The 22767-nt window shown below is 44.7% G+C and overlaps 1 protein-coding gene across 1 annotated transcript in view; it reads left to right on the forward strand.

The window, feature by feature from the left end:
* Positions 1 to 1947: 1947 nt before the first annotated feature.
* Positions 1948 to 22767, forward strand: part of ODAD2 (outer dynein arm docking complex subunit 2) — a 219169-nt gene continuing 198349 nt past the window's right edge. Inside the window, 2 exon segments of the mRNA XM_059680935.1 lie at positions 1948 to 2171; positions 19362 to 19519. Of these exon segments, the coding sequence (XP_059536918.1) occupies positions 1948 to 2171; positions 19362 to 19519 (382 nt within the window).

Genomic DNA, 22767 nt, shown 5'->3' on the forward strand with positions numbered 1-22767 from the left:
TTGGGAGGTTGTGATGCCACCCTCTGTCACGCTCAGGGTAGGGCCAATTGGGGGGTAGGGGCACCGTCCCCTGTCACACTCAAGGCAGGGTCGATGGGGAGGTTGTGGCGCCACCCCCTATCACGCACAGAGCAGGGCCCATCAGGGGGTTGGGGCACTGCCCTCTATCACCCACAGAGCAGGGCCGATCAGGGGGTTGGGGCACCTCCTTCTATCACCCACAGAGCAGGGCTGATCAGGGGGTTGGGGCGCCGCCACTGTCACACTCAGGGCAGGGCCGATGGGGAGGTTATGGCTCTACCCCATCACACACAGAGCAGGGCCCATGGGGGGGGGGAGTTGGGGAGCTCCCCCCTATCAGGCATAGAGCAGGGCTGCTCAGGGGGTTGGGGCCCCGCCCCCTGTCACACACAGTGCCACAGGGCGATCAGGGGGTTTGGGCGCTGCCCCCTGTCATGCTGATCCCGGTGCCGGGAGGCATATTACCCTTTTACTATATAGGGTAGAGGCCTGGTGCATGGGTGGGGCCGGCTGGTTTGCCCTGAAGGGTGTCTTGGATCAGGGTGGGGGTACCCACTGGGGTGCCTGGCCAGCCTGGGTGAGGGGATGATGGCTGTTTGTAGCTGGTCACACACCCTTCAGGGTAGGGGTCCCCACTGGGGTGCCTGGCCAGTCTGGGTGAGGGGCTGAGGGCTGTTTTCAGGCTGGGAGTGACTGAAGTTCCCAACCGTTCCTTTTTTTCTTTTTTCTTTTTTTATTCTGGGCCAGCTTTACCTTGAGGCTTGGCTCCAGCTCTTAGGCCTCGGAGGCTGAAAGTAGGTTTCTGGCCTTTGCTTACAATGTTGCGAATCTGCTGGCTGAAGTCCGGCGGTATTTGTTACAATGTTTCTTAAGCTGCCTGCTCAGAGGCCTGCAGCCGCAGGCGGGGAACGTTGGTTTCCTCCAACGATCCTCCGTCACTGAGGCAACCAAGCCTCATGTTAGTTTCAAGCTGCCTGGCAGCCGGCCGCCATCTTGGCTGGCAGTTAATTTGCATATCTCGCTGATTAGCCAATGAAAAGGGTAGCAGTCGTATGCCAATTACCATGTTTCTCTTTTATTAGTGTAGATATACATAAATATGTATATATATATACACACATATTATATGTCTTAGCACTATCTGATGTGATACTCAGTTTTTATAGCAAATATGTTGTAATGTCTGCTTTTCTATTTTGATAAACAGGCCTAAAAAGATTCTCTTTTGTTCTTACATCTCTCACATTTGCTCTTAAGGAAGTTATAAATTACAATATAACATTCTGGGTAGGAAATATGGGCAGAGAATACAGTATTTTGATTGCTCAAATATTCTGGTTTATAGGATCAATATGTGGTATACCAATTTTTAGAGAAAATTAAAATTACATGTTACAATAATGTTCTTATTCTATTTTCAATTGATTCAGGAGGCACTTGAGTGACTCTCAGAGCTTCCAGAATCATGTTCACCAGTCATCATTGCACAGTTGCAGATGTAATGACTATAAGAAAGTCAGGATAATAGAATAACTAGTAATAGAATAATTCTAAATAATGGATGGCTCAGCTCAAAAGAGTGTTGCTCACTTTACCTTCAGCCCCAACAGAACTGCAAATCAAAGGCCAGTTCTTTTTTCAACTTTGGAGTTTTCTGTTTCCGTTTAGGCCCAGGGAAATGAGAAAAGTATTCATTTCAAGGCAGACAGAGATTGGAAAATCCTTAGGTAGTAGTCAGTTTTACTTAAAGCCGGTTAAAAAAATCAACCTCTATGATGATTCAACAGAATGTGAGTCGGATAGTACGAGCTTAAAATATTGAAAATGAAACAATGTCCAGTGAAAAGGTAGATGCTGTTGTCGTGTTCTAACTCTTTCTACTCTGATGTAGTGTGTGTGCTAAGCTCAGCGAGTGTTGTTCCACTCATGGGCGTGGCTCTGGCAAGATTAGTGCAGTGGACTGCTGCTGGATATGGAACCAGAGCCCTGGAAAGTACTCCTCTAAATGAAGCGATATTGAAATAAATTATTATGTTTGCCGAGAGTTTTATCTATAAATATCCCCAAGAGGCAAAATATGTTTTTGTAGAACCACTTGAATGGAAGACAGATTTGGACCCCTCAGCATTTGAATCAGGTTATATTGTCAGGTAAGACAGTTAATTGCTTCTAGAATTGAATATCTTCATTGTACTTATTTTTATTGATGGATAGTGGGTTTGGGGCAAGTCATTTAACATCTGTTAATCTTAGAAATCTTCTAACCCAGGGATTCAGGTGAAATCTGAGGATATTTTGTTTGGCCAACACACTAATTATCAATTTGAATTTGAATTTCTTTTGATAGGGGAAGCATTCTCCAGGTCACCACACTCCCAACATTAGCTATTGTTTGATGTCTGGCCTTTCCACTCACCCATATTACCTGCCAGACACCAGTAGGTATTGCTTTTGTGACCTCTGAGGTAGGCATACCTTCTGGTATTTAAATCTATCAATTTCTGGGGTGGCAGAGGGAGAATGGAAAATTTTGCTCATTATAAGGGAGAGACTTCTTAACAATAAACATTGCCCTCAAATGAAAACCTTCCAAATCTGAGATTAAAAAAAGAAAATCCTACCTCCACTTTACCAATAAGGCAGTGGTTCTCAACCTTCCTAATGCCGCGACCCTTTAATAAAGTTCCTCATGTTGTGGTGACCCCCAATTTCATTGTTGCAAGTTGAACATAATTAAAGCATAGTGATTAATCACAAAAACAATATGTAATTATATATGTGTTTTCCGATGGTCTTAGGCGGCCCCTGTGAAAGGGTCGTTCGACCCCCAAAGGGGTTTCGACCCACTGGTTGAGAACCGCTGCAATAAGGTGTCAATTTATCTCTTTTGAATATAGCTAAAATATAAATCTATAATAATAAAAGCATAATATGCTAATTAGACCAGATGTTCTTCCAGATGACTTTCCAGATGAAGCCAGGACTGCGAGGGAAGCCTGGGTCCCGGGTGCCAGAGGGAAGCGGGTGCCGGCAGCTGGGGAAGGAAGGCCTACTCTTGCATGAATTTCATGCATCGGGCCTCTAGTTTTATATAAATTTGTGTAATTTATATAAATATCATTATATATTCTAGAGCAGGGGTAGGCAAACTTTTTGACTCCAGGGCCACAATGGGTTCTTAAACTGGACCGGAGGGCCGGAACAAAAGCATGGATGGAGTGTTTGTGTGAACTAATATAAATTCAAAGTAAACATCTACACTAATAAAAGAGAAAAATGGTAATTGGCGTACGACGATACCCTTTTCATTGGCTAATTAGGGCTATATGCAAATTAACTGCCAACTATGATTGGCAGTTAACTGCCAACTAAGATTGGCAGTTAACTGCCAACTAAGATTGGCAGTTAACTGCCAACAAGATGGCGGTTAATTTGCATATGTAGGCACAATGCAGGGAGGCGAAAGGGAAAGCAGGAAGAAGCCCCCTGCCACTGACAGTGATCGGAAACCCAGGGGGGAGCTAAGAGCTGGGGGGCAGGGCAAAGGCGGCCCCAGGGCCGCCTTTGCCCTGCCCCCCAGCCATGATCGGAGAATCAGGCGCCTTTGCCGCCCTGGCCAGTGATAGCAGGAAGTAGGGGTGGAGCCAGCGATGGGAGCTGGGCACGGTCGAAGCTGGCAGTCCCAGGAGCTAGGGGTCCCTTGCCTGGGCCTAAAGCGGAGTCCACGATCACGGGGCCGCTGCAGCTGCGGCTCCCCGCTGCCCGGGCCGGACACCTAGGCCAGAGGCGTTAGGCCTGGGCAGGGGTGGAGCCTGCAACTGCGGGGAGCTGGGGGTCCCCTGCCCAGGCCTGACACCTCTGCCGGAGGCCTCAGGCCTGGTCAAGGGGCCGATCCGGTGATTGGTGATCAGAGAGTGATGAGGGTCAACTCCTCTGGCCGAGGCATCAGGCCTGGGCGGGGGGCTGAGCCGGAGATTGGGGGGATATTATGGTCCCCTTGCCCAGGCCTGAAGCCTGGGTCAGAGGCGTCAGGCTTGGGCGGGGGGTGGAGCAAGCGATCAGAGGGAGATGGGGGTCCCCTGCCCAGGCATGATTCCTGGGCCAGAGGCCTCAGGCCTGGGCGGGGGCCAGAGCCAGTGATCGGGGGGAGATGGGGATCCCCTGTCCAAGCCTGACACCTCTGGCGGAGGCGTCAGGCCTGGGCAAGGGGCCGATCCTGCGATTGGAGGGTGATGGGGGTCAACGCCTGAGGGCTCCCAGTATGTGAGAGGGGGCAGGCTGGGCTGAGGGACACTCCCCCCACACACACACCCAGTGCACGAATTTCGTGCACCGGGCCCCTAGTCATTACATAAAAGGGTACAGTCTCTTTTTTTTTTCAGTTTTATTCATTTCAAACGGGCCGGATCTGGCCCGCGGGCCGTAGTTTGCCCATGGATGTTCTAGAGGCTCGGTGCATGAAAATTCACGTGCTCGGGGGTCCCTCAGCCCAGCCTGCACCCTCTCATAGTCCGGGAGCCCTCAGGGGATGTCCTAAGCTGCAGTCTGGCCTCCCTCTGTGGGGATCAGGCCTAAGCTGCAGTCTGGCCTCCCTCTGTGGGAGGCAACCAGGCTGGCTGATTAGGGCATGGTGCCGGCTGTCGAGGCCCCGCCCCTCCCCCTCCCCCCTCCCCCACCCCTCATTGCCATTCCCTCCCTCTGCCAGCCAGCTGGCACATGCCTTGGCTTGCTTGGCGCCGCCTGCTCGCTGGACCTGCCCCCCGCTGACTGGTCATTCCACTGTTCGGTCAATTTGCATATTACGCTTTTATTATATAGGATGTTATATGAATGTCATGTATTATACAACTGTCCTATGTGATAAAGATGTAATATGCAAATGGTCATTATGCTGTGAAGCATAATGACCGACCATGTAACAACCAGATCACGGATCAGCAGGAGGGTGGGGCAGCGAGCTACAAGTGGGCAGCAGAAAGCTATAGGAGGGGGCAGGGCAGCAAGCTATGAGGGGGGGGCGGAGGAGAGGGAGGTGGAGAAAGCTACAGGAGGGTGGGGGGAGCTACTGGATGGCGGCAGCAAGCTACTGGTGAATGGATTGGTACGCAGGGCTACTAGTAGATTTTAAGTATCTATAAGTATATATAAATTTATATGTATCTCTTTTTGTTTCAGTCAGCCTCAGTTTATTTTCCACTTCAGGCATTCTGATATGTGAACTGTTAAACTCTGACATTCCGCCCTAGCTAGTTTGGCTCAGTGGATAGAGAGTTGGCCTGCGGACTGGAGGGTCTCAGATTCGATTCCAGTCAAGGGCACATACTCAGGTTGCGGGCTCGATCCCCAGTAGAGGATGTGCAGGAGGCAGCCAATCAATGATTCTTTCTCATCATTGATGTTTCTATCTCTATCTCCCTCTCCCTGCCTCTCTGAAGTCAATAAAAATATATTTTAAAAAAAGATAAAGTCTAACATATCAAGAACAGTTCCCTAACTAGCTAAACTTTCTATGAATGCCTTTTCCATTTTTTCCCTTTGGAGTTATTTGTGAGAATAAACTCAGAATTTTATTTTTAGAACTCTTAAACCATTCTTGAACTGCATTTTAAAAGCTCTTCAGTTCTGATATCATGCTCTACCTTCTCTGAATTTTTAAAATATTTTTTAAAATTGTATTTTATTTCTGATTACCTGTGGTTACTCTCTTCCAAGGAGCTTATTGTTCTTTATCACTCCCGTTTAACGACTTAATCTACAAAGACAGAGTAAGCAGGTGTCAGAAGAGTATCACAATTGTCATTGTATTTTGCCTCTGTTCTAACTTTACGTTCCAAGTGCAAACATGAGCACATCTGAGGCCTCCTTAGGTGGGCTTGTTACACACCTCAAATGTATCTCTATTTCTATTTCTCTATTTGCTTTATCTATCTCTGCACACAGTCTTTATGTACACTGTTCCTGCTTAAGTGGGACGTTTTGATATTTTGACACCATGTGTGTTTTGAACCACCCCTTCCTCTGTCAGATTTACTATGTAACTTTTCCTTGGGCCGAGTTTTCTAGCCTTCAAACTTATTTGTTACATTTATTATCTTTTGCTGTTGAAATTATTACAGATCTCCCTCATTTACCTCCCTTTTACCCCCCTCCACCCAAACCCCGCCTCCCCTCCCTCTGGCCCTAACCATGTTGTTGTCTGTGACCATGGGCTATACTTACATGTTCTTTAACTATTCTCTTCATGTTCTTTCATTCTGTCCTCCCCACCCACCTGTCCTCTGACATCTGTCAGTCTGTATCATGTATCCATGACGCTGGTTCTATTTTGTTTGTCAGATTATTTTGTTCATTAGATTCCACATATAAGTGAGATCATATGGTATTTGTCTTTCTATGACTGACTTATTTCACTTAGCATTATAATCTCTAGGTCCATCCATGCTGTCTCAAAAGGTAAGAGTTCCTCCCTTTTTACCGTCATGTAGTATTTCATTCTGTAAATGTGCCACAGCTTTTTTATCCACTCATCTACTAATGGGCACTTGGACTGTTTCCAGATCTTGGCTATTGTTAGCAATGCTGCTATGAACATAGGGGTGCATATATACCAGGGGTCCTCAAACTATGGCCCGCGGGCCACATGCGGCCCACCGAAAACATTTATCTGGCCCACCGGGTGTTTTTGCCGCCACTGTGTGCATAGGAATTTGTTCATAGTTTTTTTTTAAACTATAGTCCGGCCCTCCAACAGTCTGAGGGACAGTGAACTGGCCTCCTGTTTAAAAAGTTTGAGGACCCCTGATAAATACTTTCAGATAAGTGTTTCAGGATTCTTAGTATACATTTTCAGAAGTGGGATTGCTGGGTCAATCAGCAGTTCCATTATTAATTTTTTAAGGAAATTCCATACTATTTCCCACAGTGGCTGCACCAGTCTGCATTCCCATCAACAGTGCACTAGGGTTCCCTTTTCTCTACATCCTCGCCAGCACCTTTTGTTGCTGACAGGTGTAAGGTGATATCTCACTGTGGTTTTAATTTGCACCTGATGATTAGTGACATTAAAATTTTTTTTCATACGTCCATTGACCATCTGTGTGTCCTCTTTGGAGAAGTGTCTATTTAGGTCCTTTTCCCTTTTCGAATTGGATTTTTTGTCTTCCTGTTGTTAGTTGGGTAAGTTCTTTATATTTTTTGGAAATTAACCCCTTATCATATTGGTGAAAATGTTTTCCCATAGAGTGGGCTCCCTTTTCATTTTGTTGATGTGCAGAAGCTTTTAGTTTGATATAATCCCATTTGTTTATTTTTTTCTTGTTTTCCTTGCCCTAGGAGATATATTGGCAAAAATATTGCTATGACAGATGTCTGAGATTTTACTGCCTATGTCCTTTTCTAGGATCTTTATGGTCTAGATTTGTGCAATATGCTATTGGTATTTTAGTTGGGATTGCATTGAATCTATAGATTTCTTTGGTTGTATGGACATTTTAATGTTAATCCTTCTAATTTATGAACATGGCATATGCTTCTACTTATTTGTGTCTTCCTCAGTTTCTTTCTTCAATGTTCTATAATTTTCCAAGTGCAGGTCTTTTACCTCCTTTTTAAAATTTATTCTTAGGTACCTCACATTTTGTTGTTGTTATAATAGTAAGTAGGATTGTTTTCTTAGTTCTCTTTCTGATAGTTCATTATTGGTGTATAGAAATGCTATTGATTTCTGGATATTGATTTTATATCCTGCCACTTTTCCAAATTCATATATTAGATCTAGTAGCTTTTTGGTGGAGCCTTTGGGGTTTTCTATATACACCTATCATGTCATCTGTGAATAATAACAGTTTCACTTCATCATTTCCAATTTGGATGCATTTTATTTCTTCTTATTTGAATGCTGTGGCTGGAACTTCCAGTACTATGTTGAGTAAGATTGGTGAAAGCAGACATCCTAGGCGTGGTCCTGATCTTAAGGGAAACACTTTTAGTTTTTCTCATTGAGTATAATGTTGGTTGTAGGTTTTCATATATGGCCTTTATTATGTTGAGATATGGTCTCTTTATTACCACTTTGGTAAGAATTTTTAACATAAATCAGTGCTGGATTTTATGCAATGCTTTTTCTGTAGCTATTGATAGGATTATGTGATTTTCATCTTTCATTTTGTTAATTTCATTTATTGATTTACTAGAGGCCCATTGCACAGATTTGTGCACAGTGGTGGGGGGTGCGTCATCCCTCAGACTGGCCTGCGCCCTCTCACAACCCGGGACCCCTCGGGGGATGTCCGACTGCCGGTTTAGGCCAGATCCCCGCAGGCCTGCCTGTGGGGATCCAGCCTAAACCTGCAGTCAGACATCCCCTGAGGGATGTAGCAGTGAGCAAAGTGGCAGGTGGCCGGGGAGGAGCCCGAGCTGCTCTTTCACCTCTCTTGCGCCATGTTCTCGCCACTCGCCGCGCTCTCTGCTCCTTAGTGCTGCCATGGAGGCAGGAGAGTCTCCCGCCATTGTGCTCGCCAGCTGTGAGCCCAGCTCTGGCTGAGCGGCACTTGTGCTGTGGGAGCACACTGACTAACAGGGGGCAACTCGTGCATTGAGCATCTGCCACCTGGTGGTCAGTGAATGTCATAGCGACTGGTTGTTCTGTCGGAATGTTTGCTTAGGCTTTTATATATATACATGAATATTATACCAGCCTTGCATCCCTGGAATAAATCCCACTTGATCATGGTGCATGATCTTTTTAATATACTAGAAGACTCGTGAGTGAACGAATTTGTGCACAGTGGGGTCCCTTGGCCTGGCCAGTGATCAGGACCCATCAGGGCTGGCCTGCCTGGAGGAAGGACCATAGGAGGTTGGCTGTGGGAGTGCACTGACCACCAGAGGGCAGCTCCTGCATTGAGCATCTGTCTCATAGTGACTGGTCAACTAGTCGTTTGGTCGGCCAATCATAATGGTCACTTAGGCTTATATATATACTAGAGGCCCAGTGAACAAAAATTTGTGCACTCGGGGGGGGAGGTGGGGTCCCTCAGCCCGGACTGTGCCCTCTCGCAGTCTGGGACCCCTCAGGGGATGACCACCTTCTGGCTTAGGCCCGCTCCCCGAGGGATTGGGCCTAAGCTGGCAATCAGACATCCCTCTGGCAGCCCGGCAGCCCTTGGAGGATGTCCACTTGCCAGTGGGGAGCAGGCCTAAACTGTAGTCGAACATCCTTAGCGCTGCTGAGGAGGCAGGAGAGGCTCCCACCCCCACCACTGTACTGGCAGCCATCAGCCTGGCTTGTGGTTGAACAGAGCTCCTCCCATGTGAGACCGCCCTGACCACCAGAGGGCAGCTCCTGCATTGAGCGTCTGCCCCCTGGTGGCCAGTGTGTGTCATAGTGACCAGTCATTCCCAGTCTTTCTGCTGTTAAGGTCAGTTTGCATATTACCTTTTTACTATATAGGATAGAGGCCTGGTGCATGGGTGGGGGCCGGCTGGTTTGCCCTGAAGGGTGTCTCGGATCAGGGTGGGGGTCCCGCTTGGGTGCCTGGCCAGCCTGGATGAGGGGATGATTGCTATTTGCAGCTGGTCACACCCCCTTCAGGGTGGGGGTCCCCACTGGGGTGCTTGGCCAGTCTGGGTAAGGGGCTGAGGGCCGTTTTCAGGCTGGCGGGTGACTGAAGCTCCCAACCTCTCCTTTTTTTTCTTTTTTTTTTTTATTCTGGGATTTATTTTCCTTCTATGGCTGTCACTGGAACTGAGAGCTGGCTTTAGCTCTGAGGCTCAGCTCCAGCTCTGAGACCTCGGCTGCTGAAAGCAGGTATCTGTGTTTGTTTGGCTTCTATAATTGAAACACTGTTTCAGCTCCAGCTCCTAGGCCGGCTGGCTGAAAGCAGGTTTCTGGGGTTTGTTTAGCTTCTATAATTGTAACATTGTTTCTTAGAGTGCAGCTCAGAGGCTGTCAGCGTCAGGCGGGGAACCTTGGCTTCCTCCATCACTGGAGCAAGCAAGCCTCCTGTTCGCTTCAGCTGCCTGGCTGCGGGTCGCCATCTTGGTTGGCAGTTAATTTGCATATTGCCCTGATTAGCCAATGGGAAGCATGTCAGAGGTACGGTTAATTACCATGTTTGTCTATTATTAGATAGGATAGATTGCTGCATCTAATTTGCTAATATTTTGTTGAGGATTTTAGGATCTATGTTCATCAGGAATATTGGCCTATAATTTTCTTTCTTTGTGGTGTCTTTATCTAGTTTTGGAATTAAGATAAAGTTGGCCTCATAAAAAGAGTCTTCCCCCCTCTTGAATTTTTGGAATGGATTGAGGAAGATAGGTATTAGTCAGTTCTTCTTTAAATGTTTGGTAAAATTCACCTGTGAAGCCATCCAGGCCAGGACTTTTGTTTGTTAGCAGTTTTCTTTTTAATTTGTCTTTATTGTTGAAAGTATTACAGATGTTCCCCTTTCTTTTTCCCATTGACCCCCTCAACCCCACACCTGCCCCTCCCAGGTCTTCACCACACTATTGTCTGTGTCCATGGGTTTTACATATAATTATATAAGTTCCCCTGTTAATCTCTCCCTTCCCACCCTCCAACCCCCGCCTACCCTCTGATATTTGTCAGTCTGTTCCATGCTTCTATGTCTCTGGATCTATTTTGTTTTCTGTTTATTTTGTTCATTAGATTCCACATATGAGTGAGATCATGTGATACTTTTCTTTCTCTGACTGACTTATTTTGATTAGCATAATGCCGTCCAGGTCCCTCCATGCTGTCTCAAAGGGTAAAGATCCTTCTTTTTCACAGTTGCATAGTATTCCATGGTATAAATGTACCAACCTTTTTTATCCACTCATCTACTGATGGGCACTTGGGCTGTTTCCAGATCTTAGCTATTGTAAATTGTGCTGCTATGAACATAGGGGTGCATATATACTTTCTGTTTGGTATTTCGGGTTTCTTAAGATGTATTCCTAGAAGTGGGATCATTGGATCAAATGGCAGTTCCATTTTCATTATGTTTGCTGATACCTCTCCTTGGGCAAGGGAAACTATAGAGAAAATAAACAAATGGGACTACATCAAAATAATGCTTTTGCACAGAAAAAGAAACTATCAACAAAATGAAACAGAGCCCACTGTAGGGGAGAACATATTTGCCAATGACACACTTGATAAGGGATTAATTTCTAAAATATTTAAGGAACTCATACAACTTAAGAAAAGGAATACAAACAATTCAATTAAAAGATGGGCAAAGGACCTAAATAGACACTTCTCCAAAGTGAACATACAGATGGACAAGAAACATAAAAAAATGCTCAAAGTCACGGATCATCAGAGAGATTAAAATGACAATGAGGTATCACCTAGTACCTTTCAGAATTACTATCATCAACAAATCAACAAATGACAGGTGCTGGTTTAGGATATGGGGAATTTAGTACACTGCTAGTGGAAATGCAGACTGATACAGCCACTATGGAAAACAGTATTTTTTTTCTTCAAAAATTAAAAATGGAACTTCCGTTGGGCCCAATGGTCTCACTTTTAGGAATATATACTAAGAAGTCCGAAACACTAATAATTTTTTTTAATTAAAAATGTTGGGAGTTTTTTTTTATTACTGCTTCAGTTTCATTATTTGTTATTGGCCTATTTAGGTTTTCTGATTCTTCCTGATTGCATTTTGGAAGATTGTACGTTTCTAGGCATTTGTCTATTTCACCCAAGTCGTTCCATTTATTGGCATATAGTTGTTCATAATAGTTTCTTACAATCATTTGTATTTCTGTGATGTCAATTGTTCAATTGCCTCTTTCATTTCTGGTTTTATTTATTTGGTTTCTTTCTCTCTGTTTCTTGATGAGTCTGGCTAAAGTTTAATCAATCTTATTTAACTTTTCAAAGAACCAGCTCTTGGTTTCATTGATCCTTTGTATTTTTTTTAGTTTCTATATCATTTATTTCTGCTCTGATCTTTATTATTTCCTTCCTTCTACTTACTCTGGGCTTTTCTTGTTGTTCTCTTTCTAATTCTTTAAGTTGTAAGGTTAGATCATTTATTAATAATTGTGTGTGTGTGTGTGTGTGTGTGTGTGTGTGTGTGTGTGTGTGTTTGAGGTACACCTTTAATGCTATGAAATTCCCTCTCAGGACTGGTTTTGCTATGTCCCATATATTTGGGGGTTTTGTTTGTTCATTTTTATTTGTTTCCATGTAATTATTGATTTCTTCCTTGATCTCATTGGTAACCCATTCATTGTTTAATAACTTGTTATTTAGCCTCCATGTGTTTGAATGTTTTTGAGGTTTGTTTTTTTTTAAAGTTTTGTTTATTTCTAGTTTTAGAAATTGTCATCTGAGACTATGCTTGATATGTCTTCAATCTTCTTGAATTTGTTAAGACTTATTTTGTGTCCTAACATGTGTTCTATCTTTGAGAATGTTCCATGTGCACTTGAGAAGAATGTATATTCTGTTGCTTTGAGGTGAAATGTCTCTTCCCCTCAAAACTGAGCCTAGCAGGATGGGGCCAGCAGGACTTGAAGGAATAAATCAGGGCAGCAGTCCACTTGAGGTGGCACCAGCCCTTGGGAGGGTAGAGAGCTGTTTGCCTCCTTGTATCTCTGCAGCGTACTGCCAGAGACCCTGACGGAGAACTCCTCAGGGCTCCAGTCAAATGTCACAGTTCTGAGTTACACCCTCTTCCCCTCATGGGCCCTTGAGAAGGGAACTGGCTGCTAGCCTTCTAGCTCAGCAGCACTCCACCAGAGACCCTAATGGAAGGCTCTGAAGGGGTTGTGCCAAATGTCCCAATTCTGAGTTGTGTCCCCTTTCCCCTATGAGGTTGCACCAGCAGAAGGGCTTGTGTCAGTTCTTCCAGTTCTGAGTTGTGCTGCACCGTAGCATGGTGCCGGCAAAGTTTGGAGGAACAGATCAACACAGCCCCCCATTAAGGGTTGCACTGCCCGTGAGAGTTGCGAAGAGAGCTTCTCGCCTCCTAGCTCTGTAGCACACTGCCAGAGACCCTGACAAGGGAGTCTTCCATTTGGGTGGTGCCTGCCTAACCTGTGGGAGAGAGACAGATTGGCCCTTGTTCCAAGCCACTCAGTTCAATGATCATCTGAGTCTGCCTATAGTTTCTCCAGAGAAAGAGTGCACCTCAGGTCCCTGTTGGGTGTAGCTTACAGTCCTTTATGCCAGATTTGAGCTTGGCAGGGTGGTGTCACCAGTGTTTGGAGGCTGGGGTTAGTGCACTTTCTTCAGCTGGTGCTGTAAGAATACAAGTGCTCAACCCTCGAAGATGGTGCCCGAGGGTGGCGTGGGATGTTGGCTCAAACTGGGACCTCGGTAGCCTACCTTCCTGATCTCCAGCACTATGCCACCCAGATCTTCTCCCTATGGCTTCTGTATGCCCTGAATCTCCTTTCCTCCATCAGAGCCCTGCGTGAGTGCCCAAGAGCGAGCCCATGCATTGGCCCTAAGGAGAGCACCTGAGATTCTAGCAGACTCCCTCCTCTTTCCAGCAGAAATAGTAACTGCTTATTTTTGCTGCCAGATGCTATGCAGTTTATTCTTTCCTGCTCTGGTGCTCTGGTTTGGGGGTCCTGGCATGGGTTTGAGACCCCACTTTCCTCTGTAGGTACTTTTGCAGCCACAATATTTCTCCGGCTTCTTAGCCGCTGCCCCTGGGTGTAGGTACCAGCCCCCTCTGCGTCTACACCCTTATTACCAGTCTCCATGTAGCTTCTTTTTTCAGTCTGTGCAGATAATACTCCTGTTCAGGTGTCTTTTGTTGTTTATTGAGATTGACTGCTCTAAATTTTAGCTGGCCCAGCTGCAGTGGCTCATTGGTTGATCATCTACCTATGAACCAGGAGGTCATGTTTTGATTCCGGTAGGGGCACATGCCTGGGTTGCGGAATTGATGCCGATCGTTCAGGAGGTAGCCGATCAATGATTCTCTCTAATCATTGATGTTTCTCTCTCTCTACCTTTCCCTTCCTCTCTGAAAACAATGAAAATATATTTTTTAAAATGTCATTAAATTTTAGCTGTAAATCCAGTTTGTCACCAGGAAGAGGTGTGTGTCACTTTCAGCTACTCTGCAGTCATCTTGGGACCTGTTTGTGACTTTTGTTGATGATATTGTTGAAGTAGGAAGGGATGCAAAGGGTCTGATAGCAGTTGTATTTGAAGCAAACATGCCGATGTGGCTTGATCAAAACCAGATAGGTACCGATTGCTCTGAAGAAGGCAAAGATGTAGCTGAGAGTTTGGAAATAAGGAAAATATCAAATGTTTTAATATCTAGGTCTTCATCACACCCCTTGCTCCACCATCACTTCCCTCACAAACCAGAGAACTATCAGCAACCCATAGCAACTTGGAGTTTAATACATCTAGCAACGTAATAAATGATGTAAGGCAGAGATGCCTCAATGGCTAGAACAAGCATGTCAAACTCGCGGCCCATGGGCCACATGTGGCCCACAAAGAATATTTTTTGCATCGCAGCCAATATAACGGTATGTAAGAAATGTTTTAATAAAATTTTCATAAATTAATTTTCACAATATTCTGTTTTACGTAATTATTAACAACGAACTACAACGTTTGCTAATGACTGATTACTATAATCGTGTTGCATTCATATTCATTTCCCTTACACGCCTTACAGGCAGGTGCACCATTTCTCTCCACCAATACTAGCAGTGAATATTTTAGCAGCCGATTGCCACATTATTAGTCTTGGACTGACTTGTTCGCTGTGCGCAACAGGAAATATTTCACTTTTGGAGAACAAGAAAAATAGGTTTGTTTGCGTTACACTTACTAATTTGTGCAGTTATTCAGTGTCTGGTAAGTTAATGATCAAGAAAAAATATTAATTTTTTATTTAAATGTTCTATAATTTTATGTTAACGATCACTCATTTATTTCAGCCCTTGGTATTCAGCATATCTCTATCGAAATAAACCTATGTTTCTATGAAAATTGAAGCTTTTGATTTTTTGCGGCCCACATAAACTTAAACCTTGTTTATTTGGCCCATGTTAGCCTTTGAGTTTGACATGCTTGGGCTAGAAGAATATATTATTAAAACAGCCCAAACTACCTTATTCTTGGTTTCCATACACTCTTTTTGCTTAGCCACTGGCCCTCAGTACACCACTTATGTACTTATTTAAAGAGGGGAAGCTGTCTCTTTCCAGACAGGATTCAGGTCTGTAAGTGCATGTGCATGGCCAACGCCATTATAAAGGATTTGGGCTTGGAGTCTCTGTAGTGTTTCTACTAAACAGGAATATCTTTGGATGTTTAGAATGAAGGCAGATTCTTCTTTCTATACCTTCGTTCAGCCTCCTGTTGCAAATTCAGGTCAGTTTTATCTACAGAGAAAGTTGGTTGAAGTAGATAAGCTCACCCCCTATTTCTTTTTACCCCTACAGATGTTTTTGGGGATATATTTATATTTGGGGCCTTACTTCTTATTTGACATTGTGCATCTCCAAATGCACTTTCTGGAACAGTCAATGAAAGTTTGATCAGCTGTCTTCATTAGGCTTACTGGCATCTGACATTGAAACTGACACACTGAAAAGGTTTTACATTTCATCTACTATCTTCTTTCCGTTTTTGCAGTTTGCTTTTAGCTGACTACACAGGCACAGCATTTTGCACATGTTGCATGATTCATTCCTTTCCTTTAGAATCATTTCCAGTGTACAGCTGCTCAACCTGTAATAACATTTGTCATCATCTCTTCATGTTCAATTTGCAGAGGGGTAGGGGTGGGGGAGGGGGAGTCTCTACTTTCATTTTAATGGAAATCATACGTCTCTTTATTACTCCTTTCAATTGCTTTTGTTTTTGTCAGGATGAGATTAATAATATTCCTGAAACAACTCAGAATGAAGTCCATAGCATAGCCACTGTAAACTAAGGACAGGTGACACCACTCAATGGTAACACCATCTGTTGGTGGTACACACAGCTGGGGTGCTTTGATTCTTTAGAATCTATCTTTGAAATTTATAAATTGGATAAGTATTCTGAATGACTCTCTAAAAATATTACCTGTTCTTTTTTTCTCTAGCAGACCTATAATTTTTGAATCACATTTACTTTAATGTTGCAATATTTTAGTTGTGAATCTTGCTTTGCTTTGTCTCATGATGAGTTGGGACAAAATTATATGCTGGTAAGAGTGCTGTATGGCCCTAACTGGTTTGGCTTAGTGGATAGGGTGTCAGCCTGCGAACTCAAGGGTCCTGGGTTCGATTCTGGTCAGGGGCATGTACCTTGGTTGCGGGCACATCCCCAGTGGGGAGTGTGCAGGAGGCAGCTGATCAATGTTTCTCTCTCACTGATGTTTCTGACTCTCTATCTCTCTCCCTTCCTCTCTGTAAAAAATCAATAAAATATATATATTTTAAAAAAGAGTGCTGTATGGATGAGAAGTCAGGACTCCTGAACAGTGGCCCTCTTCCCCCCAGTAATGCTCATCTCACTCACAAGTCATACCTTGCTGATCCTTGGTTTTCTGATCAGTATCATGAAGGGCTGAATTATTTCCAACCTTAACATATTATATTTAGATAAAATTTCCATTGTCATACTTTTGTTATTGGGCTCTTTGTTTTTTCATCCCTGAGAATTGCTAAGTTGTTTCTGAACTCTAGACTTATGTCCTATGTTCCTATTTTAAAATGCTTTCATTGAGTAACTACTATGTTCTGGACACTAAACTAGACACTGGGGACTAAATAAACAAGACATTTTCCTGCTGAGTATTTTTAGCTCCCTTCCCAATTCCAGTTGAAAATTTTTTGATCAGGTCAGTGGATTTCATTTACAGCACATTCTTCTTGACGTGCATGAGGTGAGTGCAGCATTTTTCTTTCTAAAAGCTCTTTTTTTTTCAGCTGTGAGAAACTGTGAGCTCAGAAACTGAAACCTGCTCTTCCACATCCTCTGTGTAGCTGGCTCTAAGTTACAGGTTTCAACTGGTAGCAGCAATGAAGAATGTCACCTGTGCTCTTTAGTTCTCCCTTTTTCCAGAAGGAGTTTTACTTTCTCGAGTTAGTTAGTAGCTTGATATTGTTGGCATTCATTCGGCCTGTAACTTAGTTCTCTCACCATCCGCTTAGCTCTAGTGTCCAGTCCTGATTACAGGCCTTTAAGAAATCTTCTCTATCCTAAGGACATTACTTCAAAAGTTTTATTTTAGAGAAAATATACATTTTGTACACAGTGCACATCACTGGCAAATCTGAAAACATTTTGTTCATTCATTCCTCTTATATTGGCTGAAGACCTTCTGTATGCAGTTACTGTGTGAGGTACTTTGGATAGAGCAGTAGGCAAGACTTTTAAAAGTCCCTGTCATAGCTTCCTATTGCTGCTGCAACAAATTACCACACGCTTAATGGGCTAAAACAATACAGCTTTATTATCTTACTGTTCTGGAGGTGAAAAATATAAAGTGAATCTGCAGAGCTAAAATGAATGTTGGCAGGGCTATATTTCTTCTGGGAGCTGAGGAAATTTATTCTTGCCTCTCTCAGCTGCTAGCAGCCATGGGCAAACTACGGCCCGCGGGCTGGATCCAGCCCGTTTGAAATGAATAAAACTATTGAAAAAAAAAGACCGTACCCTTTTATGTAATGATGTTTACTTTGAATTTATATTAGTTCATACAAACACTCCATCCATGCTTTTGTTCCGGCCCTCCGGTCCAGTTTAAGAACCCATTGTGGCCCTCGAGTCAAAAACTTTGCCCACCCCTGTAGAGGCTACCTGCATGCTCTGCCTCACAACTCCGCATTTCCCTGACCTGTTTCCATTGTTACATCACCTTCCCTGACTTCATCCTTCTGCCTGCCTTTCCAAAAATCCTTTTGACCACACTGGATCAACCTAGATATTTCAGAGTAGCATTTCCACCTCATGATCCTTAACTTAATCCACCTGCAAATTCCCTTTTGCCATGTAAGGTAACGTATTCGCAGGTTTTGGGGACTATAACATGGACATTTGGAGGGAGCCATTATTCTGACTCCTATAGTTTCTATAGTCTTGTTTCTATTCTTGTGAAAAAATGTTAGTAGTAGATAGTCTGAGTCTGTCAGATTTACTTTTTCTGATGAACTGTTAATATTTCACATCTGCATTACAATTTGAAATATGTTAGATTAGATTTAAGACAGTGGTTCTCAACCTTGGCTGCACATTAGAATCACCTGGGAATCTTTTTAAAATCCTGATTTCTGGGCCTCATCCTCCGGAAATTCTGTTTCTTTTTTATGAGGTGGGGCCACAACATTAGTAACAAAGAAACAGAGTTTCCGGAGGATGAGGCCCAGAAATCGGGATTTTAAAAAGATTCCCAGGTGATTCTAATGTGCAGCCAAGGTTGAGAACCACTGTCTTAAGATGTGGGCAGTTTCTCTAGGGATATCAGTATGTAATGAAAAAACCGAACCAGTTTAATTCATGTTTTAAGTAGTAGAAACCTATAGAACTATCACTGCCATAAAAAACATCTTAAAAAATTTTAAATGCCAACTTTAAAAAATCATCAAAATGGACAGAAATACAAATATAAGAGTCCCAATAATTTCTAATCAGGAAAAAAACATTTAGAAAAACTGCTTAAAATCCTAGAATAAACCTAATTAAGGTGTTTGGAGTGGGAAAATAATCTATAGTGAGGATCTGGTTTGTCTTTTTATATAGCTTTTTTGTTCATAAACAGTACAGAATAGCCAAGAACATTTTTAACCATTAATTACTGTCATGTAAAAATTGTATAGCCCTGGCCAGGTAGCACAGTTGCTTAGATTGTCGTCCTGATATGACAAGATTGTGGATTTGATCCCCAATCAGAGCACAAACAAAAATCAACTAACAAATGCATCAATAAGTGGAACAACAAATCTTCTTTCTTTCTCTCTCTCTTTTCTTCTCTCTCCCCCTCTCTCTAAAGTTAATAAATTAAAATAATTGTATAAATATAATATTAGAAATCCTCAAAACATGAATGGTTTTAAAAGATGTTGAACATATTATAAAAACAAAAAACTGGTTGAGTTTGTGTAGGTTTTTAAGAAATTGCTTAAAGTTTTCTTCCTGGATATGTCATATTGCTCACTATCACTGCTAATAAGTTTGGGATTTTAAGGGGACTGAGAGTGGATGAAAGTGGGAAAATGGATGAGTTTCTAGCAAGAGGTATTTATATTCTCTATTTTATAATGATAACGTGGGAATAATTTGCCAAAATAGCTTAAATTTAACTTCCGACATCCCGTTACTCTAAGCTTTCCTTTTTTTCATTTTTTAGTGCAACAACAGTCAAATCAGAAGAATCTGATGAAAATGGACGGCCTTTGCTATTTCTTTCTGTACCACAAATTAAAGTTAGGAGTTTTGGGCATCTGTCATGCTTGTTATTGATTGCTAAAGATACAAAGCTGAAGGAAGCACAAGCATGCATTGAAGGTGATATTACACTCTAGCCTGTGATTTGAACTTTTAGAAACATAATCTTGGGGAAAATCTTGTTATAGTCTCTTGAAAAAAGTTTTGTAACCTAAAAGGTAAAAAATTATATTCAGCTTCATAAAAATGTCATTAATCTTACTTGGCTGAAATGTTATGCTGATATCAAATTTCTACTTTAAAATGAAAGGCCCAATACGTAACCACTAGTAAGCTTATACATTTCTAATTTCAAAGAGAGTTTTCTTAGCTTCTGGAACAACCTGAAGCCTGTAGCCTTTAAAATCCAAATCCATGACCAGAATGAATCCCTCCCTCCTTCCCTCCCTCCCTCCCTCCCTTTTTCCCTTCATCTCTGTAAACATGTCCTAAGCATGTCTGTGTGTAAGGAGTAAATATATATATATATATTTATGCATATCCTATCTAATAAAAGAGAAAAATGGTAATTGGCGTACGACGATACCCTTTTCATTGGCTAATCAGGGCTATATGCAAATTAACTGCCAACTAAGATTGGCAGTTAACTGCCAACAAGATGGTGGTTAATTTGCATATGTAGGCACAATGCAGGGAGGCGAAAGGGAAAGCAGGAAGAAGCCCCCTGCCACTGACAGTGATCGGATACCTAGGGGGGAGCTAAGAGCTGGGGGGCAGGGCAAAGGCGGCCCTGGGGCCGCCTTTGCCCTGCCCCCCAGCCATGATCGGAGAATCAGGCGCCTTTTCCGCCCTGGCCAGTGATAGCAGGAAGTAGGGGTGGAGCCAGCGATGGGAGCTGGGCACGGTCGAAGCTGGCAGTCCCGGGAGCTAGGGGTCCCTTGCCTGGGCCTAAAGCGGAGCCCACGATCGCGGGGCCGCTGCAGCTGCAGGTCCCCGCTGCCCGGGCTGGACGCCTCAGCCAGAAACGTTAGGCCTGGGCAGGGGCGGAGCCTGCAACCGCGGGGTGCTGGGGGTCCCCTGTTCAGGCCTGACACCTCTGCCGGAGGCCTCAGGCCTGGTCAAGGGGCCGATCCGGTGATTGGTGATCGGAGGGTGATGAGGGTCAACTCCTCTGGCCGAGGTATCAGGCCTGGGTGGGGGGCGGAGCCGGGGATTGGGGGGATATGATGGTCCCCTTGCCCTGGCCTGAAGCCTGGGTCAGAGGCATCAGGCTTGGGCGGGGGGTGGAGCAAGCGATCAGAGGGAGATGGGGGTCCCCTGCCCAGGCATGATTCCTGGGCCAGAGGCCTCAGGCCTGGGCAGGGGCCAGAGCCAGTGATCAGGGGGAGATGGGGGTCCCCTGTCCAAGCCTGACACCTCTGGCGGAGGCGTCAGGCCTGGGCAAGGGGCCGATCAGGCGATCGGAGGGTGATGGGGTCTACGCCTCTGGCTGAGGCATCAGGCCTGGGCAAGGGGCCGATCCTGCGATTGGAGGGTGATGGGAGTCAACGCCTGAGGGTTCCCAGTATGTGAGAGGGAGCAGGCTGGGCTGAGGGACACTCCCCTCCCCACACACACCCAGTGCACGAATTTTGTGCACTGGGCCCCTAGTCTATATAATAAAAGCCTAAGCAACTTTTATGGCAGAATGACCGGAACAACTGATTACTATGATGTGCACTGACCACCAGGGGGTAGACGCTCAATGAAGAAGCTTTCCCCTGGTGGTCAGTGCGCTCTCACAGGGGGAGCACCACTCAGCCAGAAGCCGGGCTCACGGCTGGTTAGCACAGCAGTGGTGGCAGGAAGTGAGCCTAAGCTGTCAGTTGGACATCCCCAAGGGGCCTTGGACTGTGAGAGGGCGCAGGCCGGGCTAAGGGATTTCCCCTTCCCCCATGCACAAATTTCATGCACTGGGCCTTTAGAATATATATATATATATGCAGTTTGAACAGGTGGAAAAGACTGTTAGAAGACCTGTAGACTAAGGGAAGCATGCAATTTTGAAAAGAAGCATGCATTTGTGAATACTGAGCACTGGTACACACATAGTTCTAGTGATGATTCTTCTAAGGAGAACAGTATTTCTCTACAAATCAATTCTGAATATATTAATTGAATGCCTCATGGTCAACTAAAAAGAAGAAAGGAATATCTTGTTCTTTGTCCTGTTAGGGAGATGACATATACTGGTGAAATTACTATAAAGATAGACATCTCAAAGGGTATAAGAAAGTTCCTAAATTCAGTAAATCTGAGAAGTGGACATTGATTCTAATTGAGTTGATTTGAGAAAGCATAATGAAAGAAATACAGTTGAGTGAGCTTCAATGGATTTGTTTGACTTTATGTTTCTAATTACCCCATCTAATAAAAGTAATATGCAAATTAACCATCACTCCATCACAAAGATGGTGGCAGCCACGGAGTTGGAGCAAGCAGGAGGCTTGGGTTGCCCCTGGCGATGGAGGAAGCCAAGCTTCCCGCCTGCCCTGGCCGAACCTGGGCTCTGCTCAAGGCTACAAAGTTTCAATTATAGAAGATAAATAAATCCCAGATACCTGTTGAAAAAAAAAAAGAAAAAAGGACAGGCTGGGAGCTTGGGTCACGGGGGGCCGGGGGGGTGAGGGGTGTGGCCAGCGTGAAAACAGCCCTCAGCCCCTCACCCAGGCTGGCCACACCCCCATGAGTTGAGGGTCCCCGCTGGGGGGCTTGGCCAGCCTACAAACATCCATCAGCCCATCACCCAGGCTGGCCAGGCACCCCAGTGGGGACCCCCACCCTGAAGGGGGTGTGGTCAGCCTGAAAATGGCCCTCAGCCCCTCACCCAGGCTTGCCAGGCACCCCAGCGGGACCCCTACCCTGATCTGGGACACCCTGCAGGTCAAACCAGCTGGACCCCACCCATGCACTAGGCCTCTATCCTATATAATAAAAGGGAAATATGAAAATTGACCCTAACAGCAGAATGACTAGGAATGACTGGTCACTATGACACACACTGACCACCATGGGGCAGATGCTTAATGCAGGAGCTGCCCCTGGTGATCAGTGTGCTCCCACAGGGGGAGCTCTGTCCAGCCACAAGCCAGGCTGATGGCTGCAGCACAGTGGTGGTGGCGGGAACCTCTCCCGCCTCCTCAGCAGCGCTAAGGATGTCCTACTGCAGCTTAGGCCTGCTCCCCGCTGGCAAGTGGACATCCCCTTGAGGGCTCCTGGGCTTCCAGAGGGATGTCTGACTGCCAGCTTAGGCCCAATCCCCCGGGAAGTGGCCAGCAGGTGGACATCCCCCAAGGGGTCCCAGACTGCAAGAGGGCACAGGCCAGGCT

The sequence above is a fragment of the Myotis daubentonii genome, chromosome 1 (genome assembly GCF_963259705.1).
Source record: "Myotis daubentonii chromosome 1, mMyoDau2.1, whole genome shotgun sequence".
NCBI classification, from domain to species: Eukaryota; Metazoa; Chordata; class Mammalia; order Chiroptera; family Vespertilionidae; genus Myotis; species Myotis daubentonii.